The sequence below is a fragment of the Astyanax mexicanus genome, chromosome 21 (genome assembly GCF_023375975.1).
Source record: "Astyanax mexicanus isolate ESR-SI-001 chromosome 21, AstMex3_surface, whole genome shotgun sequence".
NCBI lineage: Eukaryota > Metazoa > Chordata > Actinopteri > Characiformes > Acestrorhamphidae > Astyanax > Astyanax mexicanus.
The window spans coordinates 24,092,026-24,114,693 of record NC_064428.1 but is presented as its reverse complement, the minus strand read 5'-3'; the positions used below and the strand labels follow the sequence as shown (position 1 = coordinate 24,114,693).

The window sequence follows — 22,668 nt, the reverse complement described above, 5'->3', positions numbered from 1 at the left end:
ACATCATGCAATGCCCGGCTGAGGCATGGAGGAAGGTGATGTCATTGCTGGTGATTCTACTAGTTTCTACTAAAACTTCTTTATCATGGATTCCTTATCATAGAAATTGCAATATCTTGATGGTTCACATTTTTAATAGTAAATATCCACCTGGAATATGAACAAATCTGTCAACTAGCATGCTCATATTGATGCATTTATGCATGTGACCTTTGTTATTTTGCCACACAGCTGGTGCTGTGGCAAATCCTAAATCCTTCCTGACAGATTTTGACTCGTTTTTAACCACGTTTTGATGTTTGTTGTGAAGAAAAACTAAAAAAAAAAAAAATAGTTTAACATGAACTGAATCAGTGAATGTAATCAGTTTTGGCAGGGAGATAGAATTCGTCACAACGTTGATGCTGGCTGATGACAACAGAACTAAGCCAGAGACGTTATTCATGAGGAAATGACCCAAACATAAATGGGAGTTCTCGTATTGCTCAGCCTAGTGTCTGTTTATGGATAATGACTCGCCCTTTAAACAAAAAAAGCCAATCACTTTACTGGTTGTGCCCCATTGTTAATTTTGACAGCAAATTTTGATTTAGTTTTAGTCATAGTCTTGTGACGAAAATGGCATTTAGTTTTAGTCATAATTTAGTCATCTGAAATGTTTTTAGTTTTAGTCTAGTTTTAGTCGACTAATTATCATAAGAATATAGTGATTTTCACCAGTTCCCTTGAATTATTGTTGTGTAATGTTATTAATGTTTGAATGTGAAATATACTTATATATGATGTAACGTATATTTTATTGTAGATATGTGACTGTAAATATTTTGCATTTAAAATTGTGTTCTAGAAATCAGGTCATAAAGCATTTGAATGGTAGCTGTAGACGTAAAAATACAGCTTTTGAAGGATCTAATTTTATCTCCAGCATTAACCCAACACACCTACTGTAGCTACAGTCTATAAATGAGATCAAAAACACGCATTCACACACTGTCCTGTAGAGATGCTCTCAGGATGTACTTAAATACTTCATGAGTTAAAGTGAGAAACTGATGAGAAAGTGCTGTAAGAAATTTACAAAGTTGTGGGTTCATAGATTCACTTATTTTATTGTTATATTTTCTCTGCATCTTTTTTCCTTTCTGACTGGTTCCTGCTTTAACACTAGCTATATCTTTTCCACTGTGGAACTAAACAGATGATCTGATCTTAATGAGCGAGTTAATCTGTATCAGAAACATTAACTTTACAGAACAGCAGTGGTGTATTTTAGTCCACAGCCGAGTTAAAAACACCATCAGCTCATGAAATAACATTGGCATTAAAACGCTGATCTCTTCATGAAGATCCGCACAGTTTTTACATATTGTCTTGTTTTTCGCAACGTCAAAAAAGAAATATATAGTCTTTCTCCCTGCTGACACTGTCAATTAACTTTCAGGCGAGCCCCATTAGTAACGACAGTTCACAAGGCGAGTCTGTCCTCCCAGGTTTTGTATCTGACCGCCGGTTCTGAAAGACAAGTATTGATTGGTTGACTACCCCTCTTGTCCCGCCTCTCCATCTACGCTAAAGTAGTAGTGATTGGTTCTCTTCCTAACTGGTCCCTAGCTTTCACAGAACTAAATCAGCTCTGATTGGATGTCGTCCCTGCCAAACATTTTCTATTTGTTGACGAAAATGTCAGTTAATTTTGTCTAATTTTTATTCTTTTTATGCTGTTTTTATTTAGTTATCGTCTCGTTTTCGTCTTGAAAAAACAAAGCTTCGTTGACAAAAACTACAACGAAAATTATTCATCAACGAAATGAACACTGGTTGTGCCAAGAGTGGACGATGTTTGGCGTGCTTGATGTGGGAGATCTGCGCAAGCACAGCAACCAGAACAAGCCAAAAAAATATTATATATTTTTTTATCAGTAATAAAAAAAAAGTCGTTCAAATATTGGTCTCTCCCCACGAGTAGAGATGTGAGGCTGGTCTTGCATGACCTTAGATAGCTGCTTCTGGAATTTCAAATACGTCCTGCCTATAAGGATTTTGACTAAGCTGATAAATATCAAATCTCTGCCATTATATGAAATTGACTTTTGTTTAAAGAACTCCTAAGGTCTCCTAATTCAATACATACGTCATGATCAGTGTTTCCTCCCCCGGCTCGCCCAGAACTCCGTCCACGAACAGCGGCGACGACGTGAAACTGTATTTATTCCACACTCGCCCCTCGTCAAAGCTCAACCTGTACAGAAACAAAGCTGCGATGTCAGATACACCTCCTATTTCCATTGTACCGAAACACACCATACAGTTTTCTTCTCTAAAAAAAGAGAAAAAGAATAAAAATTGCATTTCCTCGACATGCCTGAATACTACAGTAATTGAAAAAGCTACGTGGCAGCAGTCAGATGACTTTAGTGCATTACACGTTGAGCTAGTACTGAGAGCATTACACAGCCCACTGAGTTTAATGAGAATACTCCGCTGTTCATGTTCATTCTACGTATCTGTGCGTGATTGAATTCTCTCTCAGCTACCTGGCAGCAGCATATGCACAAAACTATGATAAATGACAGGAGCTGGCATGATGGGGTTTACCATAGGTGTCTGATGGGGAGCGGGGTGTGCCGGATGGCCACCAGTGCTCCGCCTTGGTCCAGATACAGAACGCTGTATTCCTCGTCAAATATCTAAAAAAAAAAAAAAAACACAAACGTATTAAAGTTTTGTCAAGTGGATTTACTAATAATCAATAAAATACCCTTGTGAAAAGTAAGTATACTTAAGAGCATTAAAATTCAATGCTTAAATTAAGTTCAAATGGCATGTTCTCCACGAGTCTTACACACTGCTTTTGGATAACCACTGCCACTCCTGGCGCAAAAAAGCATGTTCACCTCCACCAGTCTTTCATACTGCTTTTGGTCGGATGACTATGGTTATGCCACTCCTAGCGCAAAAAAATCAAACAGTTCATCTTTGTTTGATGGCTTGTGACCATCCATCTTCCTCTTGATTATATTCCAGAGGTTCTCAATAGGGTTCTTGTTAAATAATATCTGTCAATTTCGGGTTACAGGTTGATCAGTTGGTGAGTTATGATGCAATTCCCTTTATCTATCTCTATCTGCCCCTCAGGGAGGACTTTCAGTTCTTTTAAAAACAACAAAACTAATGTGTCTTGGCTTGTTCTCCTCCACCAGTTTTACACACTGCTTTTGGATAACTTTATGCCTCTCCTGGTGCAAAAATTCAAGTGGTTTGATGTCTTGTGAACAATTATCTTCCTCTTGATTACATTCCAGAGGCTCTCAAAGTGGTTCTTATTAAATAATGTTTGTCTATTTGGAGTTGTTGCTTATTTCTTACAATTACTATGTAACAAAAGTTTACATTAGTTGCAATAGTTGGTGAACATCTAAACCAAGACAGTCAATGACGCAAGATCTATAACTGAGATCTTTATAGGAAGCCTACCGTTATCTCCATTTATTGGTTCAAAGTTCCTCTATTATGTCCATAAAACCAATTGTACATCCCTACAGGCGTCCAGTTTTTAAACCAAATGCTCTGTCTCTCATGTAATCTGCTTTGTATTCAGTAAAGATCTTTAGAATGCCCATTGGGTTGCATTAATCTAAGAGATAAGTTGATTAGTTATGATGAGATTCCCTTTATCTATCTCTTTATCTGTCCCTCAGGTATGACTTTCAGTTCATTTAGAAACAACAAAACTAATGTTTTAACTTAGAAAAAGTTCAAATATCAATATTTGATGGAATAACTGCGATTTTTAATTACAGCTTTCATGTGTCTTAGCATGTTCACCTCCACCAGTCTTTCAAACTGCTTTTGGTTGGGTGAATATGCCACTCCTAGCGCAAAAAAATCAAACAGTTCATCTTTGTTTGAGGGCTTGTGACCATCCATCTTCCTCTTGATTACATTCCAGAGGTTCCTAATGGGGATTCTTATTAAATAATTTGTCTGTCAATTTTGGGTTGTTGTTTATTACTTACAATTATTATGTAACAAAAGTTTTCAGTAGTTCCACCAAAATCAAAGTTCCACCAGCTCTAGCATTAGTTTTTCTCTCCTCCACCAGTCTTACACACTGCTTTTGGATAACTTTATGCCTGCACTCCTGGTGCAAAAATTCAAGCAGTTCAGCTTGGTTTGATGGCTTGTGATCATCCATATTCCTCTTTATTCCATTTTCAAAGGGGTTTTTATTAAATAATGTCTGTTGCTTATTTCTTATGATTATTATATAACAAAAGTTTTCAATAGTTTTTTATTTAAAGTTCCACCAGCTCTAGCATTCGTTTTTTTTTTTTTTTTTTTTTTTTTTGCAGAATTAGTATAATGTCAGTAAAACCAAATGTACATCCCTACAGGCTTCCTGTTTTTAAACCGAATGGTCTGTCTCTCTTTTTGTGTTTAGTAAAGATCTTTTAAAATGCCCTCTGGGTTGCATTAATCTCGGAGATCAGTTGATCGGTTGATGAGTTATGATGCGATTCCATCTCTCTAGCTGCCCCTCAGGGAGGACTTTCAGTCTGATTAGATTGGAAACCAGATCACAGGTCTGGCATGCTCAAAACAAAGTTATTTCACAAATCAGAACCGTCGTAATTCTTTCTGACAGAGCATCAGACGGGGAAAGAAACAAAAAAAATAAAAAATAAATAAATAAAACCCACTCAGTCGCACTCAGCAAGCCTTAACTTTCGCCACATCAATTTTCACTTAATTATTTTCACTCAAGCATTTTTAATTAGATAGTATCCCCCCGTAAATTTAAATCCCGCCATCAAACGAGCGGCGGCCACCCACGGGCCCTGCGCGTACCACTGAATCCAATTTGCTCACAAGGTGTCATTTGATTATCAGCTCTCGTATGTGGCGCACGGATTTATGGACTTTAAGATAGCATCAATATTGAAATGACTCCCCGCCACCAATACTCCCCCCTTCATTTCTCAGGCTTACCTGCCGCCAAGTGTTTCCAGCGTCGGACGTGATGAACATGCTCACGTTACTGCTAGTCAGCTCAGCGCCTATAGAACCTGTATAGAGAAACATGTATAAAGAACTTTTTTTTTCAGTTATCACTGTTAATAACCTAATTCCTGCCATTTAATTTAATTTAATTATTTAATTATTTATTTTTCACTTGTTCCTGACTCATTGTGTACAAAAAAGTGATGTTTTGTTATAAATTTGTTATTTTGTCTCGACTGCCTTAAATCATACAACTAAAAACACTGTATTTTACTGTAAATACACATTATGTAAAGTTATATGTAAGTGTTTAAAGAGTATAGCAAAGCAACAATAGCATCAAACCCATATTTTTATTATTTAATTCCCATAATGCCTGAGCTTATTAAAGCATCTGATCTAATCGCTTGTGATTTACTGTGCTGTAAAAAAAAGTATTTACCTCCTTACAGATTTTTTTTTGTTTTTGCTTTTTTGTCATACTTACATTTTCATCAGATTGTCAAATAAACTTCAATATCAAACAAAGACATGTGTGCAAATACAAAAATCTGTTTTTAAATGATAATTTCATTTATTTAAAAAGTCATTTATTTATGACGTAATTGTTCCCCCATGAATTAACTGTGATTTTTTGGTTATCATTTTTAAAATCTTTTTAGGGAATCACTTAAATAGAACCTGATCTAACAACATAAAGCAGGATACAAGGTCCCAAAAAGCAACACATTATGCCCTGATCTGACGAAATTCAAGAACAGATGTCATTACACGGATACTTAGTTTAGCTCTGTCGGGTGGCATTAAGCGCTAATGCTAATGCTCCATTCTTAGTGCTGGAGAAATTTAGAAGTATAATGTCTTACTCTAAATAAATGAAAGCAATTTAATCACCCAAAGAAACAGTTTTCAGGACAGACATCTGTGTAGATTAACATCCAGTGCTTAATTGACTTTAAAAGAAAGTATTTTTTTTATTACAGTTTTGTTTATTCAGCTTAGCCTTACTTAATTTAGTTAGCTACCCCCCCACCACCACCAGTGTCTCTTAAAATGTGCCTTATAATCCAATGCACCCTATGTATCAACAATCATTCTGTAACAATGCATACTTCACTAGTTGTTACAGTGTTATTACATGATTGTTAAGGTGTAACTACACAGTTATTACACAGACTTATTATAAAGTGGAACTGAGGAATCAGTAGTAAAGTCCTACTTTTAGAATGAAGTAAACTGATGTAAAGACTGTAAGACAAGTTTTGTTTATTTAGCTTAGCTTTACTTAATTTAGTTAGCTACCCCCCACCACCACCCACTTATAATACGGTGCACCTTATAGTGCGAAAAATCTGGTAAATATTGTAATTTATTTTCGATAAGGAAACTGGTGTGGCAGTTAAACCCTATTCATTTTTTTATACTGAAATGAATAAAAAATGTGAGAGATTTACATCATTCTAAAAGTGGAACTCTTTTAAAAGCGTAAAACTGTAAAACTGGCTCTGTAGTTAAAAGTCAGCCCGTAACCATGTAAGTTATTGCAATCTCTTTAGAGGGAATAGAACAATCTCTCAGGCTGGAGCTTTATAGCTCCGTATGACTCATGAAAATGGGAAAAAATGGGAATTTGTGAAGACAAAGTTTGACAAAGAGAATGTTCTTCTATCGCCGAGTTCATGGCAGACTTTTTTTTCTTCTTCTTCTTCTTCTGCCTCCGCAGAACTTGATGCGCAATCTTAAATAAGTTACATCCGCCATGCCGGTGACGAGGGACTATGGAGCGACCGAATCAATCAAGTTGACGTCGGTGTGGCAAGTGGGCTAATATCTAATAGACTCTCCGCTGAGGATTACTTATCTGGAAAGTTACCGTGCCGAGGCATTTATATTTCATCGCCGTTCGTCCGCCAGGCAATATTGTCTTTGAATGTAGTGGAAGACACACTGCTTTGGAGGTCATATAAAAAAAGTGACAAGAGCTTTCAATCTTATAAAATAAACATTTGCAGTTAGGAGCGCAGAAGAGGAAGCAGCTGGATTTTTTATCTTTTTTTTTTTTGGAAGAAGCCAATAGGAAAACAATAGGAAGAGGAAAAAGAGCCTGAGAGCAGTTTGAAGAATCTTTCCTTTTAGTTAAAACTAAAAAAAAAAAAAAAAAAAAAAGTGAAAAATGTGTCTAGCATAGCGTTTAGCATATCCATTTGCCGTTTGCTGCTGCAAGCACCACGCTAATCTTGTTTATGGCGCACATTCCAAGCCGGTAGACGCTCACGCTCGATATATATATGAACATCTTCAGCAATAACAGCCTCATAAAAGCTCACAGTAAGAAAGACAGAGAGAAAAACAGAGAGAGACAGAGAGAGAGAGGGAAAGAAAAGAAAAAAAGAAAAACGTGAGCTTAACCTCCGATCAGCCAGCGCACCCTATATAAGCGTGGTGTCAGTTATACAGGAACTGGAGGAGGAGTGGGATTAAGCTCTTTAGAATCCCGGCATTAGATTTTCCTCTGTCTTGTCATCCTTGTGGATTATGTTAATAAAAAAACCTCTTGGTGATTAGATTTACAGATAAAAAAAAATATGAATAAACAAACAAAGAAGGTAAAGTAAATTTTCTAGACCCGAACTACTGCACTTTACTACTGTACAAACCGTCATCTACATACAAAAGAATAAATGGTTGCAAAACTAGTTTAACACAGAATAAAGTGTTGGATTACGATGCTATTCGGAAGGAAGATGAAGTTTACCAGGAACAATCAAGTAGAAGCAGAAAGCAGAAGCAGAATACTCATGAAAATGGAAAAAAAGATGGAATTTGTAAAGAAAAAACAGTGACAAAGAGAATGTTCTTCTACTAGTAGGTAGATTTGCTGGTGTGCTTTGGGTCATTGTCCTGCTGCAGAACCCAAGTACGCCTCAGCTTAAGGTCACAAACTGATAGCCTGACATTCTCCTTCTTCCTGGTTCTATCAATACATCAAACTACCACCACCATGTTTGACTTTGAGTAGAATGTTTTCTTCTGAAATGCGCCAGATGTAACAGGACACACATCTTCCAAAAAGTTCAACTTTTGTCTCGACAGCCAACAGAATATTTTCCAAAAAGTCCTGGGAATCATCAAGATATTTATTGGCAAATTCTCTCCCACGGATGCTGTTTTCGACCAGTATCTTTTTTATTATTAAATCATTAACAATGAGCTTATATAAGGCAAGTCATTTTTTTTAGATGTTGTTTCAGGATCTATGTTGACTTTGTGGATGAGTTGCCCATGCCCTTTTGGAGTGATTTCTCATCTGTTATTGAATTTCTTGAGATGAAGGAATAATATGTTGCTTTTATCTGTCAGACAGGTTCTATTTAAGCGATTTCTTGATTCTACAGGTCTGGCAGCAATCAGTCCTGGTTGTGACTGAATAAAATTAACTTGGCTTTCCAAAAATGTAGTTACCCTCTGAAAATGCATTTTCCTGTATATGTACTACAGGTGTAGGTGATGCAAAACCTATATTTTCGGCAGCAAAATAACTTATTTACATTCTGAAAATTTGAGAGCTTTGAAATCTCCTACAGGACACTTGGAGGAGCTGCCTGTTCTCTCTCTACTCCACTTAATAATTCCAGATCAGCAACAGGAATCAACCTAAATTCTGCAGGTTTAAAAACAGACGTAAAAAGCAGACCAACATAATGAAACTAATGGTTTGGAGACATGAACAATTTGATTTGTATTCAAGAAAACACTGATTTTAAAATGAAGTTGAGGAAAGAGCCAATTTTATGATTTTATTCATTATATTCTGACATTTTCAGCAGATTTTTTTATATTTTCTTTTACAATTATAATTAAATAGTGCTTTTCAGTAATGATCCTTCTCATTAAACATGAATGCTTTTTTATGTAATGCTTGAATAGAAATCCTCAAGATTTAGGGACGTAATGTCAAGCAGACAATTGACAAAAATCCTGGCCTAATGAATTAATCAGTTAATTGATTTGGGGGCAATTACCTTTTTTTTTTTTACAAAGATTTGTTAAAGTAGCTTTTTTTTTCTTAGTATTTTTCTTTGTTTGATATTAAGATTTGTTTGAAAATGTGAAAAATGTAAGTATGTGTCAGTCCTGATGCTGTCAGTCTGCCCATTTAGGACAATTGTTCTAATAAAGACTCTACAGCGATCAGCCTCGCCCTCCTTCTGATTGTTCATTTCTCTACACCTGTGTTCACCTGTATAAATAGCCCTCTGTTTCCTTTGCTCCTCGTTGAGTATTATCTAGTTTTCTAGCTCTGTTACGAAGCGTTTTCATTCTTGCTTTCTTACCTTATTGTTGTCGACCCTTTTCTGCTCTTTCTTTACTCTCTTGTCTAGCCCTATTGTTCTGCTGTTTATCTTTAGTTACCAACCTTGCTTTCTTTCTTGGGATCTGTGTTAACAATAAAACTATGTTTTTTAATCAGCACTTGTTTCACCTTGTCCTGGCCCTGGTGACAGTATGACTAAAATACTAAAAGACTAAATATTTTTTTTTTTCTCAGCTCTGTAGCTTAGCTTTAACATTGGGCTGTAGCAGAAATAAACCTCATCCTAGAGGTGGGTGTTTCTTGTTTTGACGTTTATGACCTAAAATACTGTAAATCAATGAAGTGTTTTGCACAGCTGTTGGGGACAGCTCTGCAGCTCTACTGAGCTGAGGTTTGGTGGTGTTGCACTCTATGAAATTAACCTCCTCCTGAACTCCTGCTGAAGCACATTAGCTGCTCTTATGCACGCGCTCCAGCCCTTCCTTACAAGATTAAGCTCTTTGAAGTTTCAATATTGCAGGAGGAAAAACTGGCACTCACCAGACGCCACGATGATTCCGGGAGCCGACTCCTTGCTGGCGATGTTCCCGGACGTGTAAGGGTTCGCCGACACGTGTAGGTGCAAATGCAGCGAGCAGTACGGCTACGATCAACACACACAAACACAACACACAATACACGAGCAGAGAGACAGATTGTTAAGCATTAACTATTAGCTAATTCTACATGTTATTAGTGTATAATTTAGCAGCAGTTTGTGTAGTCTATGTGAGTTTGGCAAGATCATGGCTGTGCTGGAGTTTATTGAGTTAATAAAAGCTTAATAAGTCACTAATACACCAAGAAGTGTACCATATTCTAAAGTGAGGTTCTGTTCATCACTAATTAGACACTATAAAACACAAAAAAACATTTATGAGTCAATCTCCATCACAATTTAGCTAATAAGAGCTTAATAAGACACTAATACATCAATATATGTACCTTATTCTAAAGTGAGGTTCTGTCCATCACTAATTAGACACTAAAAAGCACAAAATAAACACATTTATAAGTCAATCTCCATCACAATTAAGCTAATAAAAGCTTAATAATTAACTAATACACCAAGAAGTGTACCATATTCTAAAGTGAGGTTCTGTTCATCACTAATTAGACACTATAAAACACAAAAATAAACATTTATAAGTCAATCTCCATCACAATTTAGCTAATAAGAGCTTAATAAGTCACTAATACACCAAGAAGTGTACCATATTCCTAAGTGAGGTTCTGTTTATCACTAATTAGACACTAAAAAAGTATTGTGTGTTTGACCTCAAATGTACAGAAGTTGTTGATGCTAAAAATGCAATTGTCCCAATGAAATAACAGAAAACACATTTTATTTAAGCACATTTATTCTCAAGCTGTTTTATTTTCTGTTAGATGTAACATAACATAGCATGTTTATAGTGCACTTTAAGAACTAATACAGCCATTTCTAAGCACCAATTACACTTAAACAGAATAAAGCCTAATAAGTAGTGAAGAAATCATTTACAAATGTCTAATTAAGGCTTTATTACGCAAATAATAAGACATGAATAAGCGCCTAATGTGTGTCCCTTCAAATAAAGTGTTACCGTGCAAATGCACACAATACACAAGCAGAGAGACACACAAATCATTCACAATCAGTCCCTCAAAGCGTCAAGGAAAATTACCGCTAAGCACCTTCAACTGAACTGTCATCCTATGGCGGACAGCCGCGGCTTACGCTAGCATAAAGCTCCTAATTACAAATCCCACAATGGTACGCGCTCCCTACCGGTAGCGTCCCGACATTAATTTTGATTGCAGTAACCTTTAGCGGCACAATTCTCATTATACGCCTGCAAATGCCAATGGTAAGCACATGTTGCGGGGGGCTGTTTAGGGGGTTTATTAAAACTTTGACATTTTCTGACAAATAACTCTATAATAGGGGCTGAAGGCAAGGCCGGATGTGAGACCATTAATTAGTCAAATTTATCAAAGGGTAATTATTTCCACGCCGACGTCGAGTGGCGCGGACGAGTGCTACTTTGTCGAAGCAACAGATCGCCGCTAGTCATCCTATTTACCCAGGAAAAATAAATACCACTCCACTAGCACTCGCCTAGCACTCCCGAAGCGTGATGACTCATTATAGAAAAACAATCGGCCTATAAAAAAAAACATTAAAAGACATTAAAAGACATGTTTTTTTTCTTATTGTTTCTCTTGAGTGTTCATCTCGTAATGTTTCTACCTATTTAACTTGTTTAAAACGGGAAATAAATGATGGGAATTATAAATGATAAAGACGTTCTTTAGATAATAGTATCAATAGAGAGACAAAATGAGCATATGACTGGTCAAAAATGCATTTTATCCCATTTTCTCCCCAATTTACAAGGCCCAACGTAAGGAGGGTGAAGACTAGCATCACAGCACATTCGGAGGAAAACGCAGCGATTCGGTTTCGATACATCAGCTCACAGACGCCTTGTGCTGATCGACATCACCCTTTGGAGTGATTTGGTGTGGAAAGAGAGAGTGCAATCTACCCACCCAGAGAGAGAGCAAGGCCAATTGTGCTCTGTTAGGGCTCTGGCAGCTGATGGCAAGATGCATGACCAGGATTCAAACCAGCAATCCTCTGATCATAGTGGCAGCGGCAAACTTTAGCCAACTGAAGAAAATCATGGATATATTTTCTCAGTCAGCTTTAAAAGGTAGAGTCAGCTTTGAGTTAACAGCTGTGCTGAACTTGCCAGGAGTTAATTACTTGTATTGCTTGACCTCTTTTTCCTCTAGATTTATATTGTTGAAAAGAAACAACAGAGTTTTCTCTGTTGCGCAGGATGAGTTTATCAGAGTTACCAGCCTCAGAAACTCACAGAAAGTTAACAGAACCCCAGATAAGAGCACCTAAATGCTAAATTCACAGAGTATGTTGCTTTGTTTAACACTTTTAAGTTTCTACATGATTCCTTATGTGTTCCTTCATAGTCTGGATGACTTCATTATTAATTTACAATGTAGGAAAAATAAAATAAAAGCTTTGACTGGTACTGTATTTTGTAAATATATGTTGTATATCAAATTCAAATGTATGAAGATTTTACTAGTGTTTTTATGAATATGATGAGTTCTAGACGTCGCCTGGGCCCTAAATTCTCCAGATCTCAATCCGATCAAGAATCTGCGAGACTTGCTGGAACAATAAATCTGATCCATGGTGGCTCGACTTCGCAGCTTACAGGACTTAAAGGATCTGCTGCTGTCAGACACCACAGGAAACCTTCAGAGGTCAGTCTTATAGAGTCCATGTCTCAGACCTCAGAAAGGTTGGAGCAGAAGCAGGTTATATGGAAAATACCAAAAGCAGTGGTTGGAGTGGTGCAGTGGATAACACTACCATCTGCCAGTGAGCTACCATGTGAGACACTGGGGTTCAATTCTCAGTCTGGGTGACTATGCTGTGCTACACCTGTAGCAAGTCTCCTTACACTAAATTGGTAATAGTCTGTAATAGAAAAAAAACTTGAAAATTGCTCTAAACAAAGCTAAAAGCTAAAATGCTGTAAATGTAAATGTAATAACGTTGTTCAATGAAAATCAAGTATCTGAAATTTTTGTCGATTTTTAGTTCATTACACAATTTGTCCCTTAAACTGTGTCTCAATTTCTTCATGAATGGACCTAAATGAACAAAACATTTCCAAAATGACCTGAAATAAACTTTTTAAACCTGAGATTTTACATTGACTTTCATTGAAAGTTAAGGAGGTTTTATCTCTCTCCTGTAAAGTTGCTGTTTTGGAGATCCTTTAAAGGTTTTTCATTGGACAGCAATGATATTAAGCAGTCGGCCATAACGTTCTGGCTATATAAAGTCAGTATATGTTTTTCTTTTTTTTTTATAAAACTTATTCAGATATAGTAAATGTTTTTTTCTTTTTTTTATCATAAGTGATATTGTTCTTATTGTTCTGGTATGTCACTTCATTTTTTGTCATATAAATGTAAAGGGGATTTGCAATATTATTTTCAACCATTTACTTTTATTTTATTTGATATTTTCTTTATTCAATTCGATATTTTTACTATTTTATATGTATAATTTTATAGTTAACGTCAGTTGAATTTTTTCTTTTTGTTTTAAACATTTTGTTTGTTTGTTTTAAACACTTTCTAAGACCTATTATTTTTATTTTACTTTTTCTTACTATTTTACTTGCATCGTATTAATATTTTACTCTGCTGTTTTTTTGTGATTAAATGTTTTTTTAATTTATTTATCATTATGTTCTCTTTTAGTCCCTATTCGAATTCACATTTCTAGCAATTCTACAAGCTGTAAAGTGGTAAATGTTTTAAAAAATCAATCAGCATAAAGAATTTATAAGAACTCACGCTAACATTACCCAGTCCTGTATTGATTTTTTTTTATGTGTATATATAAAGCTTAGCTTAAACATTAGTTTAAATTGTCTTTAAATGGTCTACAGTGTACTGTATCATATGGGTACTTTATCAGTTACTGTTACAGTTACAGGATATTACTCTAGACAGATTACTCCTTGCCAACTCTTTTTATTTTAAAGTTAGATAAAGCACTATTTGGACAGTTGTTTTACTTTGACAAGTATAATACTGTTATCAGCATCAAATGACTGAGATGGGAGTTGCTACTTGATTTATGAACTGGTCACTTCCATAAAACACTGATTACAGTGTAACAATTCTTTTTGTTTTATTGTAAGGAGTTGAAATAAAACAGGATATGTGAAGTAAGATCTACCCACATGTTGCTTTGCATGGGGTTATCATAATATGAGGTCATTTTATGGGTTGTTTTATAGGCGTCAATCAAAAGAAAAATCTCTGAAAAACTCTGGTAATAATTTATAGAATACTTAACCCATTTTCTTATGTCAAAATGTCTTGTCCACATTAAACTCACACTTGTTACATTACGTATGAACATGATAAGATATCCTTATTATTGTCTGTAAATATTAATATCAATATCAACTGTATTCAACATGCTATGCATTACATAGATATCAGGTTGAAAAATGCAGAAAAAAATGCAGAAAAAATCCTCTAAATTGAATGTAATGAGATTAGATTCTACTTAATTTGAACCACGTCGATTGGTCTATTTATCGTGAAAGGTTCAAACGACGTAAAGGGCAGCTGCCACTCAAACACGGCGTGGGAAAAATAATAATAAAAGACCCCAAAAGGTATTTAACATCCATTTCCTACAAACTAAAAGCGCGCGGTAATGATTGAGACTCAAATAACAAAGCGGCGCCTGCCAATCTCCTCATAGAGCGCGGTCAACACATTACTGTCCGTCACCTGACCTTTTACCGCAGGCTTCGTTCCATCACGCCCGGCTTTGATGAGCAGCCCTGATGAGCGCTGCTCTTTCTGATGCTTAGCTCAGACTGCATTAAACACATTTCAGACAGGCGGCATTTGACAAGTGCTCTCTTTCGTGCTCTCATTATCACTCTCCTTCTCTACACATCTTTCATTCTCTTTCCCCCATCTCTCTCTCTCTCTCTCTGTCTTTCTTTCTCTCTCTTTCTCTCACCAGTATGCAGTGGATGCTGTTCCCATGCAGGTCAGAAGAGGGCGCCTGCAGCAGCCTCCAGTCCCGGCCTTTATTATACGTGATGAAGGTCTTTATTTGATCATCCTGTTTCTTGTTGGCCAGGAACATGCCTTTGATTCCCGCCACCTAGTAGAACAATAAAACAAACAATTAAACAATATAGAATGTATTAAAACGATTTAAATGATTAAAAAAAAAACATCCATTCAGTTTTTAGTTACTTTACAGGAACTTGTTCAGTACTTACAGTATTCACTTTAGTTTTAATAGATTTTACTAGATTCAGAAATAATAAAGAAAATGTAGGATTTTGGTTTAAATAATAAAATCTGATGTCAAAACTAAGATAGTAAATTAAATGCAAACAGACTACAATTACACTACTTAAAAATTGTATATATATTTTTGTTCCCAGTTGTTAAATGTGTTTTCTAATTCCTAAATTCTAATTTCTAAAATGATTAGAAATAAAAGGTTATTATCCCCGAAAAACATTGCTTTTGTGCTCTGCAGAATGATTCTTTATATATTTATATATTTATGAAATATTCAGTGATTCTGGAACTGTCACAACTATCTAGACGTTTCTAAACTTGTCCAGAATTGTCTAGAAGGTTTTTGAACTTTCTGAGACTGTCCTGAAGTGTACAGTGGCTCCAAAAAAAATACAGCTCTGAAAAAAAGAAAAAAATAAGAGACCACTTCAGTTTCTGAATCAGTTTCTCTGATTTTGCTATTTATAGGTTTATGTAAATAAGTAAAATTAACATTCTTGTTTTATTCTAGAAACTACAAACAACATTCCTCTAAAAATAAAAATATTGTCATTTAAAGCATTTATTTGCAAAAAAATGAGAAATGGCTAAAATAACAACAAAAGATGCAGAGCTTTCAGACCTCAAATATTGCAAAGAAAATAAGTTCATATTCATACGGTTTTAAGAGTTCAAAAAATCAATATTTGGTGGAATAACCCTGATGTCTTAAACACTGCTTTTGGATAACTTTATGCCACTACTTTTTTCCCATTTTTTCCAGAGCTGTATTCTTTGTTCCCAGTTGTTAAGTGTTTTTTTTTTTCTAATTCTTTGTGTCTAAAATGAATAGAAAAGAAGCAAACTTGCTTTTGTGCTCTGCAGAATGATTCTTTATATATTTATATATTTATGAAATATTCAGTGATTCTGGAACTGTCAGAACTATCTAGATCGTTCTAAACTTGTCTAGAATATTCTAGAACTCGGAGACTGTCCAGAAGTGTACAGTGGCAAGAACATACATATAACCTTTATCTAATATATCATATTCATGTGTTGAAAATGGCCCAGTCAAAGTCCTGACCTAAATTCCATTGAGCATCTGTGGCAAGACCTAATTGGATTCATTTGACCTGGGGAAGTACAATAATGTAATTAGTATCAAATGACTGAGATGGGAGTGACTACTTGATTTACAAACTGGTCGCTTTCAAAATAAAAGGTGATTTTTACGATTGCATAATTGTATTATTTATTATATAACATTTTATATATATATATATATATATATATATATATATATATATATATATATATATATATATATATATATATATATATATATATTAGCATTTCTAATATATATATATATATATATATATTAGAAATCAATAGTTTCAAAATCAATATTTGGTGGAATAACCCTGGTTTTTAATCACAGTTTTCATGAATCTCGGCATGTTCTCTTCCCCCAGTCTTACACACTGCTTTTGGATGGCTTGCGATCATCCATCTTCCTCTTGATTATATTCAATTTGTTAAAATCAAAGTAAATCATCAAGAAACTCATTCTTTAAAATCATTTTTAAGTGGTCTCTTATTTCTAACTTTTTTCTGCACAGTAGAGGTTCATACTACAACAGATCTTTTGATACCTATTGATAGTCTTGATTTGAGATGAAACATTAGAAGAACAGGTGCTTCAAATTTCATTTTTTTTTTACATACAATGCATATCAAAAGTCTGTGTGCTAGATCTATCAAAGGAAGACAGGACAGATGGAATAATCGCCGCCTGTGCCGAGCACAAACTGATGGGAGTCGCCCTGTAGGCCAGGCTGAAGCGAAGAAAGAAATGCAAGAAAGTGCTTCCGATCTGCTCTGTCTGTTCAATAATTGAGGAGTACTTCAATCTGGCTGGCGGGGGAGATTTTTTAGCATATGCGACACGAGGGTGGCGACCTCAATCAAGCCACTGGATTTTGCAGCCTCTCCTCAGGCCAAACGTGGGTTTACAGGTGGGGGCCGGTGGCTGGTGAGGGATGCTATCATCAACAGTTTAATTATTTGATTGGGTGATAGCCTGACACCGGTTGCCTGTGCTGGAACACATCTTAGCCTGCTTTTATGTGCAGCGCCTACTGAATTAAAAGCCTACTCCAGCTCCCGCATTACAAGCCTGATCTTTACCTGTCGCGTTTGTAGCAGATGGTCGGTTATCATGGACACCGCAGCTTATAACACTGAATATTTTGATGTAGATGAGTTGCTGTGGAGGGCAAGTCAATTTCCAATTGCTGCTGGAGGTCGTAGACACCTCGGTATCAATGCCGCACTGAGAACGGTCCAGTAACAAGAAATTTCCAGCCAAAAGAATCTCGTGGGCAGCATCTTGTGAGCATGTGAAGATGACAAACTGAAGGACTAGAGGATGAAGGGAAGTTGTTTAGAATTTTAAAGCAGGATTAGGTTCTAAAAAACATATCCCAAGCTTTGAGCATCCCAAGTAGCATTGTTCAATCCATCATACACAACTGGAAAAAATTATTCTACAAACTGCAAACCTACCAAGACATGGCCATGGTCCACCCAAACTGACAGATTGAGCAAGAAGGGCACTGGTCAGAGAAGCAGCCAAGAGGCCCATAGTCACTCTGGAGGAGCTGCAGAAATCTAAGAAAGCTAAGAGGGGATACTCTGTCCAAAAGACAACTATCAGTCATGCACTCCACAAATCTGTCCCACTGTTTTCCGTTGGCCTGCCTTTATTATAGCCTTGATTTCTGCATGCATTCACTGTGGCATAATTTCCACAAGCTTTTAAAAGGTCACAACAGATCTTGATTCTGTGTTGACGATGGGAGAATGGCACCACTGCACAAAATCTTCTCCACCAGCACATCCCACAGATTCTCAATGGGGTTAAAGGTCTGCACTCTTGGCTGTGGTGGCCAATCCATGTGTGAAAATAAGGATCTCATGCTCCGTGAACCTTGCACCCTTTACAATTCCATCCCCATGAATTGGAATAATGGAATATGTCTGTGCCATTAGGGAAGGAAAAACCCATTGATGATCCACTGAATAAACTGGTCTATATTCAGTATATTCAGGTAGTCAGCTGACCTCATGCTTAGGGCACATAACATTGCAGAACCTAGACTTGACCAGCTGCAGCATCCACCCCAAAGGTTTGTATGATAGGCACTAGGCATAATGGTTTCATAACTTCAGCCACCACTTTTCTTACACTGTTGCACCCATCACTCTATAGCTGGTTAAATCTGCACTCCATTGCTTTGCTCCATTGCTGCACAGTCCAATCTTTATGTACCTAGCGAATTAAAGCTGTTTATGCTTGATAGATTAATTAATAAATGGTTTTCTTAAGGCTACACAGCTCTTCAGTCCCAATCCCTTGAGTTCCTTTTGCACTGAGCATGTGGAAATGCTCTTACTTTCACTATTAATCATAGCACTGAGTTCTAGAGTTGTTTTTTTCCTACGATCTGATTTCACCAAATGTTCAAGTGATCGTGTCACGCCTAACACAGACTGTGTAGTCCAAAACCCAGACTCCTCCGTTTCTGTCAATGGACAATCTCAATCTCCGGAATTCAACCCCCAGCATGCATCTGTCTCTATCACATGTCTGGACTCAGCCAAGCAGCTCACTTTCTCTCTCTGGTCATTGCCGGTGTTGTGCCGAATTCAGCAGCCTGCCAGGAAAAGCACCCCCTCTCGTGAGCATGCACAGACATCTTCTTGGCTTTTATTAAATTTAAAATACCCAATATGCTCTTCTAAGCTACGCAGCCTCTCCTAAGAATTAATGAAAAAATAGTCATGTCACCTGCAGCCTCTCCCAAGAGAGGGGGCATTTCCTACCATAGTAGTGTCGAAATCTGCACCCCCGCCATGAAAAGCATCCTCTCTCGGGAGAGGCTGCAGGTGACATGACTATTTTTTCATTAATTCTTAGGAGAGAGAGGGTGCTTTTCATGGCGGGGGTGAAGATTTCAGCAACATAGTAGTGTTGAAATCTGCACCCCCGCCATGAAAAGCACCCCCTCTCAGCAGCGTGTACACACCTCCTCCTCTATAAAAGCGTTTTAACTTTACTACGTTCCGAGAGCGGGTGCTTTTCCTGGTGGGGTAGATGGCGACACACTTTTGGGGTTTATTGATGTCCTCACTGAATGGCCTACTGTCGCTCTAAAAACCATACACTACCAAACTAAACCCCTCACTAATAATACAATTTGGATATAAAAGTAGTGAACTACCATTAGAATAGTAGTGTATAGTGTGAATAGTGTAATATATAACGTACAGAAGTGTTTGGTTTGAGACACGGTGAACAAATGATGCTAATAGTTGTAATGTTTGTCCATAATTTGCTTCTTGAGTGCTAAAAAAATAAGCTTCTATTTGGAATTGGTTGGTTGTAGATAATAACAGAAAACTAATTGACTCCTACAACATGAGTCATACACGTTTAATAGAAAGCAGTTACCTTCCAGCTGGTGCTAAAATACTTTTTAAATTGGTTTCTATTAAAAATATATTTAGTATCAATGGTTTCTAAGGACATGGGAATTAGAATCTATGGTAACCAACCGTACGCTACCCTCGCAGCAGAGAAGAAAATGCTGAAGCATTTATTTACCAGACATGAATAGGTGTTCCAGATAGAAGGAAAAGGAAGACTTTATTCTAAATTCATACCACTGGCTCTGTACTGCTGGATTGTGTCAGCGTTTTCTATCTGCGTATTTTTACAAAAAGCGTCATGGAGGCATAGAGCACCGCTTTAGCACTGTTTTCTCTAAAGTTTTCTCCTTGTCTCCGAGATGAACAGAACCGAACTTGTTCAGCAGAACAGCATGTTCTGAAACATTGATCAGAGCTAAATACTGAAAAGGTCAACCACTTTGAATAATAGATCTGAAAACAGTGGCGCGTTCTGAAAAAAAAAATGAAAAGAGAGAAAAAAAAAAAAAAAACTCCCGCAGCTGCATTGTATTGAAAGGTATATTTACAACAAATTCAGTACTGGTCAAAAGTTTTCCCTCACATTTATACAATGAAGCATGAAACTATATATAGTAACAGTCAAAATCTACATTGTGAATTACTACTGTAAATAAATATTAAAGTCATCCAGACTATGAAGAAAAAACACATAAGGAATTAGTTGGGCTCTTTTCTGGGGTTCTGTTTGTTAACTTCTGGTTTCTGAGGCTGGTAACGCTAATAAACGTATCCTGTGCAACAGAGGGAACTCTTGGTTTTCCTTTCCTGGGGTGGGCCTGATGAGTGCCATTTTCATCATGACATTTTGAAAGTTCATAAAAGGTTTCGATTGACTAACCTTCATTTCCTAAAGTATTTTTTTTTTCCTTTTGTCCTTAGTTCTTGCCATAACATGGATTAGAACATTACTCAAACAGGACTATTCACTGTATTATACCAACTCTACTCATGCTCTCAAACACAATAAGAGGGCAATTAAATTAATTAAAGTAATTAACTCTTGACGAGTTCAGCACAGCTGTTAACTGAAAGCTGAACATTCCAGGTAACTCTACCTCATAAAGCTGACTAAGAAAATCTAGCCAAGATGTGCAAAGCTGTTTCTATCTAAGCAAGAGGTAGCTAATTTGTGAAGAATCTAAAATATAAAACATTATGGCTTGCTTAACATTTTTCCTTTACTAAATAATTCTGTATGTTTTTTTTCCTAGTTTGGATGACTTTAGAATAAATCTACAATGCAGAAGATTTTAAAATAGTTTAATTATTAATAATTAAAGCACTGAAAACACGTTTTAATTTTCTTTTCTTGGTACTGTATACTGTATATATAAGGTATGATCAATGTAAAGACCAGTATAATTGGTTGTATTAGCTTTTCACATTATGCTGCTTCAAGACTGCGAGAGGCTGTCTTACATTAATCTCCAAGCTTTTGCTTGGCATGCATTTTTAATTTCTCTTAGCTATTTAATCTCTTTATTTGGGAAGAGAAGGACCTACTTACTTTGTACAGGAAGTCGTTTTGTGATAAACAATGTCTTTATGTGGGGACAGCAATTTATTTTAACATTTTAAAATTATCCTTGCCATTTGGGATTAGTCCAAATTAGTCCCAATTAGTCCAAAAACAAAATTTTAGCTTTCAATAATGAGTAAATAAACTAGTTTCAAACCTACAATTGGGAAAATTGGGAAAATTTCATGCTGACCCATGTTTCTGTCTGGACTGGCTGTAGAAACTTTGGACTGGGATTCCTGGGATCTTGTTTTTAATCAGTTAAGTGCAATGTTGTCATGTAACCACTAGATGGTTTGGCAGTGTCTCTATGCAAAGCCAAAGCGTCAGTGTTTTCAAAAATGATAAAGTATCATGGTACAGAGAAGCAGATATGTAATGGCCACATATGAGGACGCTGGGTCTCAAGGAAGGCAAAAAAAATCTGCTTCAAGTCACTAAGTAGAATAAATCTGGTCTTATTAGCATAATTTGTATTATTAAATAGTAGAAGTAGGGCTTAGAGTACTGGCTTTGAGGATTACCTCATACAGGTCTATCATCACGTTTCCCTCCGGCCCCATGCTGCTCACAACGCTCTCCAGAGCGAGTGTGTAGAAGACTCCTCCAGACTCGGACACATACAGGTTATAGGTGTCATTCTGATTCCATTCCTGGACTGCTGCCACCACCCGGTTTTCATCCGTGCTGATTACGTGCAGGTCCTGGAAATGATAAGAGTTAAAAGATTAATATTAGAGTCTTAATAGTAAGCGTCATTGATGATGCATACCCCAAATGGTGATCAAATCTTTATCTCTTAGAAATTGAGACTTAATTGTCATCTAGTAATATTTCTGGTAGTAATAAAACAGAGGCAGAAGAAGTGAAATGAATTCAGGAATGGATTCATGGAAGTCATTCATGGAGTCATGAAAAGATAAAATAAAAACTAACTAATTACAGAACATTGTTTGAGTTAACTCAGATTTCTTTAGTCAAAAGTTCTCCAAACTCAAATTTCAAGCTTTTAAACTCCCTCTTTTGTTGACAAATGTGAAAGAGCCAAATTTGACTTTTCTCATTATTTTTATTAATATCTTTTCGAAAATACTATTTTAAATATTTTTAGTTAAAACACAAATTCAAATATTTACATAATCTCAAAGATTGTCACTGTCTCAACAAATGAATGGCACGTAATATTTTTTTTATTATATTAATATGTGTGTTTTAACTAAAAATATTTACATTTCAGGAATTATAATATATTATGTATGGTCTTGAATACATCTCTTGGATGCGCTGGGATACATCATCAGTGATGTTCCTGGGGTCATTGGGGGGAGGTCCTTCAACATCAGACCCCTTCACTCAGGTGACCCATCCGGGGTTGATCAATTCCCGGACTGCATCCCAGCAGCAC

General features: G+C 36.3%; 1 protein-coding gene across 2 annotated transcripts in view; it reads right to left on the bottom strand.

The window, feature by feature from the left end:
- LOC103033078 (VPS10 domain-containing receptor SorCS1) overlaps nt 1-22,668 on the bottom strand; it is a 389,355-nt gene that overhangs the window by 52,312 nt on the left and 314,375 nt on the right. For both annotated transcript variants that reach the window (XM_049469578.1, XM_049469579.1), the window contains exons 9-14: nt 21,788-21,967; nt 14,931-15,077; nt 9,857-9,959; nt 4,990-5,066; nt 2,596-2,687; nt 2,132-2,239 (exon numbers count right to left, since the gene is read on the bottom strand). In XM_049469578.1, coding sequence (XP_049325535.1) covers nt 2,132-2,239; nt 2,596-2,687; nt 4,990-5,066; nt 9,857-9,959; nt 14,931-15,077; nt 21,788-21,967 — 707 coding nt within the window. The remainder of the gene's footprint in view (nt 1-2,131; nt 2,240-2,595; nt 2,688-4,989; nt 5,067-9,856; nt 9,960-14,930; nt 15,078-21,787; nt 21,968-22,668) is intronic.